At 55.6% G+C, this 6,000-nt stretch overlaps 1 protein-coding gene across 4 annotated transcripts in view; it reads left to right on the top strand.

Annotated features, from left to right (window-relative positions):
• LOC100883452 (uncharacterized) overlaps positions 1-5,754 on the top strand; it is a 30,018-nt gene extending 24,264 nt beyond the window's left edge. For 2 of the 4 annotated variants that reach the window (XM_076536184.1, XM_076536185.1), the window contains exon 5: positions 4,534-5,754. In XM_076536184.1, coding sequence (XP_076392299.1) covers positions 4,534-5,199 — 666 coding nt within the window. In that variant the 3' untranslated portion in view covers positions 5,200-5,754. The remainder of the gene's footprint in view (positions 1-4,533) is intronic. The other 2 variants (XM_076536186.1, XM_012294947.2) reach the window with 1 other exon arrangement.
• The last annotated feature ends 246 nt before the right edge of the window (positions 5,755-6,000 follow it).

Raw genomic sequence — 6,000 nt, forward strand, 5'->3', positions numbered from 1 at the left:
GCTGTGGCTCGCCTCGGTCGAGCCTCGTCTCTCCTCTCCTCTCCTCGGCTCCGTTCTCCTTGCCTTATTTCGCCTCGTCTCTCGCTCTGCCTTGCCCGCCTGACCTTGCCTCGCAGGTCCAAATTTACGGCCAGCTGCCGCGAGAAACTCGAAATTGCCTCGACACCGAGTACGGAGGCTCGCGAAAAACGCTCGACCACGAACGCTCGGCCGCCGAGTGGTACGGCTCTTTGTCGGCCCGATCACGAAGGAGGACATCTCGAATCTATCCGGTCGGGAGCTCGAACGATACGGGATCGCGCGACGATTTCTCGCGAAAACGTCGAGGCTCGACGACGCGACGCGACGAACAAAAGCGAAAAAAGACGAGAAACGGGTAACGTGGAAGAAGCGAGCGGCGAAGAGGAGCAGTGAGGGAGAGAATGGAAAGAGAGCGATTCCAGGTTCTCTTCTCTTCGCTGGTTCCGGAGGGCAAGGAGGGCAGGGCATTCATCTATATTAGCTTCGAGAGCGGACGGCCTGTCATTACCGCTGCCGCTCCGGCCTTCTTCCTCCTCTTTTTTTCCTCGCAAACTCTCGGCCTTCCTCTTCTCTCTCTCTGCCGTTCGCGTCCCGGAGCGTCCTCGAGCGAGGAAGATACTCTGCCCTCGTATCCACCGTTTCGCGTCCACCGGCACACAGGTAACTTGGACGGCTCTAACCGATACCCGAACGCTCCTCTTTCGTCGTGCTCCATTAGTCGAGCGCGTTACCGAACTACCGGATGCCCGATCCGAGCCGATCGACGACGATTCCGGAGCGGAGAGGCCGAACGAAAGCGTCTGGCAGCTAACGTTTAAAGCCGCGAGAAGAAAAGTCAGCGGACGCGTCGCGCGGGGAGACGAAACGTCTGTACGCGTATCGGCCGGGTATCCGACGCGTCAGGGTCATTACCGGATCATTACCTTCCATACCTACCGTGCGACGACGATGATGGGGCCGAGTTGCGAGCACCGACTGGTCGGTACCTCGCAGCGGTGCGCTCGCTCCAAAGCGATCGGCGAGGGACTCGAAGCGAGCACTCACACTCGCGCGAGCTACTCGCCGTGCATCGTACGCGGCTTCCACGCACGATCCTTGTCCACGCACACACGTCGAAAAGGCGGGCACACACGCGCGCGCAAACGCGCCGAGAGAAGGAGAGAGAGAGCGCGGCTCGATCGCGCGTCGGACGGCTCGGCGGCAGCCGGGTAAATTACAGGCTCGACCGTATTTTGCGTTGTTTTGTTGTTTTTCAACGCGCCGAAAGGAAATGAGCGAGCAAACGCGTCACGCCACCCCGAACCTGCTAATTTCTATTCATATTTTATGGCTATTAATTTCTTCACTGTTACGCTCGCTCTTTCTCTGCGCCTTTCTCCCTTTCTTTCTTTCCTTGTTCGCGTCGATGCCCCCCGTCCTTCCTTTCGCTTCGACTTCTTTCGAATCTTCTTCTTACCCGTATTTCAGTGCGATCGCTCGCTCGCTCGTTTCTCATTTACCCTTCCTCTTTTTCTCCCCCTGTCCATTCTCTTCGACTCGTTCTCCCGCTCCCGTTTCTTTCTCTCAAGCTTTTCCGAGCCTAAAATTTCTATCGAAAGCCGATTCGTTCGCGTTTCGTTCGGTCGAAGCGAACAGACGGAGAAAGAGAGCGATCGGTACGAGTCGAACGAAGCCGCGTCGCTCGATCGACTACCTTCGGCCATCAGTGGGGTGTAACCTATTATTATCTACCACTTACCTAATGCCCTGTGTCAGCCTCGGGGTAGGCGGAGAATAACAGGCTCCCCCGGTCAATGGAGTCCCCTCTGTTCGCTAATATCGTTGCTCTCCGCTTCGTCGCATCTCACGAAAGCGTTTCTCGTCTACCGTGGAAAAACTTTCCTCCGTCGATTCTCGTTTTCCCCTCTTTCTCGATCGCGTACGATTCGATCGGCCGGGAATGGAACGTAGCCTCTACGATAGCATGCGTGTTCCGTCTCGCGAGAAGGCTCGCGTGAGAATTCGCCTTTCGAGATCGCTAGCGACCGAGTGTTCCGCCAGGCCGTCCCGAAGAACAGAGGAAATCAGCGGACGTTCGAGAGCCTCGTGGAAAATCGCGAACGTGGAAGAAGAATTCGCGCGGAAAGGTTGTTCGCCGATCGTGTTCTACGATCGAAAGGCGTAGCCGCGCGCGTCGTGGACGCTTTAATATTTTAATGGGTAACAGCGGTGATCGGTAATTAGAACGTTTCGAGCGTAACCGTGCTATTAGGCGGAAAACGCGGACTCGTCGGATCGACGAGCGATATTTATTGGTCGGTGGAACGATTAGAGGAGTTGGCATAGCAGGAATAGTAATAGGCGACCGCCTCGGGCCGTTCTCTCGTACTGGCAAACGACCGTAATTAGGGATTTTATTGTCTGTACATAAGGAAGCTTTATGAAAACATTAAGGATCGTAATTCAAGGACGGCCAAGCTACGGGGCGTCGCGAGCTGCGCGCAGAGTTAACGCGTACAGAGTCGGACTCCGTCGTGCCGCGTCATTTCCGTTTTGCGTACTACACACAGGTGTAACGCCGAGTGTAACGAGCACGCGCTACGCTTCTCTTCTCTTCTCTTCTTTTCTTGCTCGACGTTTTATTTCTTTCGTTCCGAGCGGTAAGGTTTAAAGGTTTCTTTGCTCGACCGATCCTGCAGGTTAGCTCTCGCGGCCGGGAAGACAACGGTTTCAAACGTTTCGGGCCTCTCTGCCGCGTTCATCGACTTTCGTCTCTCGACGGCTCCATAATCGTGTCGCAAATATCGTCCGACTCCGCTACCGAGTCCTCGGAGTAGGACCTCGGAGAGTTCTCGCTCGGCGATCCACGAGTCTCGGAACAAAATGAATTCCCGCGCTCCTTTTCCGTTCGTCGCCGCGAAATCCTCGATGTAATCGATATCGAGCGAAATCGACGACGGTACTCGACGACTAATAGAGTTTGGCCGTTTGACAGCGATATTTCAAAAGAACGAGAAGAGGAATGGCCGCAGACGCGGCGGTGTGTGGTCCGGCACGTTCGAGCGGACGGCGATTAGCCCCGGGCCCCCTCCCTAATCCCTCGCCTTTTTCAACCGGGACTCGTTTCTTCGGCCTGTTCGCCCTTTCGCGCGTTCTTCCTTCTTTCTTCTCTCTCGTTCTGTTCCCGGAGCGTTCCAGGATCGAGATACGCTCGTCGAAACGGAAATCGCGTAACGTCGATATCCCCCGAACCAGCCGGCCTGCCGGTACACCGTCGTTCGTTCGTTCGTTCGTGTCGCGCGTTAACGAGGGTGCGTGCCGCGTTTCCGTGTTCGTTCTTTGTTCTTCGCGCGGTCACGGTGGTCCAGAATTCACGTTTCCGCTCGACTCGCATAAAACGCTTCTCGTCTAGTTCTCCCTGGCGTTCGTCGGTGTCGCGTTACGCGTTAAGCGGTGTAGTCGAGTGGTAACCGAGACTACGATAACACCCATTGTTCCTCTCTTTCGTTCCTCGTCTCGGCCTCGCCTTCTCGTTCGTCTCGTTGCTAGTCGACTGGTTTTTCTTTTTCAACGTCCTCTCGCGAGAGCTTTCGTCGCGAAATCGAGCATCTCGAACGATTCCGAGGAACGAAGAATAGCGAGCGTGAAAGAGAATCTCCGGAGGTTCGTCGGACTTTCGAGGAATCGGATGATCGATAGGAGGGAGTATCACGGGGTAGAATTATCCGACGAGCAGCCGGTATCAGGTTTTCTTTCGACCACTTGACGTTCCCGGAGCCTACCGAACTGCGCTCGCCCATCGAGATCGTTTTCTCGCGTAGGTCAACGCGGGTGGGATTTGTCCTCGAGACAACGGAGAAGCTTCTCTTTTCGTACGCCGCGGAAGGAAAAGAAAGAAACCCGTAACTGGAGCCAAAACCCGAGAACGTCGTTCGCGATCGCGACTAAGTCTTAATCGTCGAGATAGTCTGGCCGATAATCGCGCCGTGTTTACGTAGCACTCCCTCGCCCGCCTGGTAATTACGAAAGTAGGAAATGACGGTGCAACGCGGCCACCGCGACTTCGCAACGATACCGATCATTAATTATAGCGAATATCACGCGAACGCCACCAAGGTGACGCGACGCGTTTGATTCGCGATCGACCAATAATCCGCTCGTTAGCGTCCTGCCAATGAGCGACGACCGACCGTACAATCGCTCGTAATTAACCCTAATTAAGCTCGCGTCTAATACGACGCGATTGAGTCGCGAATCGAGCGACGTCGCGTCGATGAGAAAGACGTCGTCTTAATCGCGCGCGACCGTCAGCCCGGTTCTCCTCTATCTTTTCGATCTTTTTATTCGCGCGAAATTTCGTCGATTCATTCTTCTCGGGACGCGAGCTCGATGTCGATAACGTCGATCGGTTAATCGCTACGATCTTCTCGAAGGCACGACGATCGCGTTCACACGGTGTATTTTCTGATCGCGAACGATCGAATCGAAAGAGTTTCGAGGTAATATTTACGTTCGCTGTTCGACTCGTTTCAGAGATCCGATGGAGTTGATGGAGCAACAATTGGTGAGATGCGGCGTGGCGCCGGTCAGATTGTACGAACATTTGGCGATGTCGTCGCCGGCGGCGGCGGCGGCGGCCGCGGCCGCAGCGGCAGCCGCGCTCGGAGCTCAGCAGCAACAGCAACAGCACCACCAGCAGTCGCAGCAGCAGCAGTCGCAACAGGAGAACGGCGCGCATCCGTTGTCTCCGTGGATAACGCCGTCGACGGCGCTTCTGTACGGGAGCGTGGGCCAGGCCCACCCCGGGACCAGGACCGCCACCGGATCCTCGTCCCCGTACCCGGCCACGGCGGCCGCCGCTCCGTTTCCTTATTCGGCCACCCTGCCGTGGCCGTGGCAGCCGCCACCGGTCGCCATCATCTCCAGAAGATCCTCGCCCCCCACGGCAACCGCTCCTTCCCTCAGGTACGCTCCGTATCCTCCACCCGCCAGCACGCCTCCGCCGCTCAGGACTCGCCCTTCCACCCCCAATTAGCGTTACACCTCCGCGGCTGTTCGCCCTTAATTATCCTTTCGATCCCGCTTTACCGGACGAGAAGAACACGCCAAAGAATTCCGACGTCGATCGACGTCGCGGACTCTCGTCCGGGAAAGTCCGTTCTTTTTTTCTTTCTCTTCTACCGATACAATTTCACGTAGACGTAATTTTGCGCGTAATCGTTCGCGACATCGAGTCGACGCGCGTCTCGTATCGCGTCGTTCCTCTCGAACCGCGAGGAATTCGCTGCGAAAGCGTTCACGAACGTGTTCCGAATTCTCGTGATCTTTAGCTTTAGGGAAACGTCCCGTACTCGTTGACTCTCTGTGTCCGCGTAACGTAACCGTGTAGACCTTTCGTCTCGGAATTCGGGACGTCGGAGGACTGGCGGCAGTTTTCGAGAGAACGCCAATTTACCCCTTTGTCCTTCCTTCGCTTTTCCCGAGTTCCGAGTTACTTGTAAATAAACCGAACCGAAACGAATCGTCGTCATCGTCGCGCGCGATTCGCGCGTACTCGAATAAAAAGTGAAAGCGCGTCGAAGACGGAAAAAGAAATTCGTGCATAGCTGTAACATATACCACGATAGTATTGAATTCGTCTTTTCTCGAGACGACCGACTTTGTACATAAAATCTTTTACCGGTAGCGATCAGTAGCGTTAACGTCGCCCTATTCACGATGTAGCACCGATACGAATAAACGAGTTTTCATTAACGCGTCGTCTTCTGTGTGTTCCTTCACCGTTCCTTTAGCCGCGCGTCTGACCGTTGGCGTTTTCGAAACGCCTGATTCAACGAAGACGATTCGTTCGCAGCCGCACTGGAAGGAGGTAGGTTGGTCGGTAAGTAGGTAGATCTCTTTCGGTCGAACGATCCGGGGGACTGGGTTCTCCGATGTTTCCCGAGGCACGACGGGCTGCTGCCGCCGCTGCTCGTCGAGTGGCTCGTCACGCCAGCCAGG

This window comes from Megachile rotundata, chromosome 10 (genome assembly GCF_050947335.1).
Source record: "Megachile rotundata isolate GNS110a chromosome 10, iyMegRotu1, whole genome shotgun sequence".
In the NCBI taxonomy this organism is placed as follows: Eukaryota; Metazoa; Arthropoda; class Insecta; order Hymenoptera; family Megachilidae; genus Megachile; species Megachile rotundata.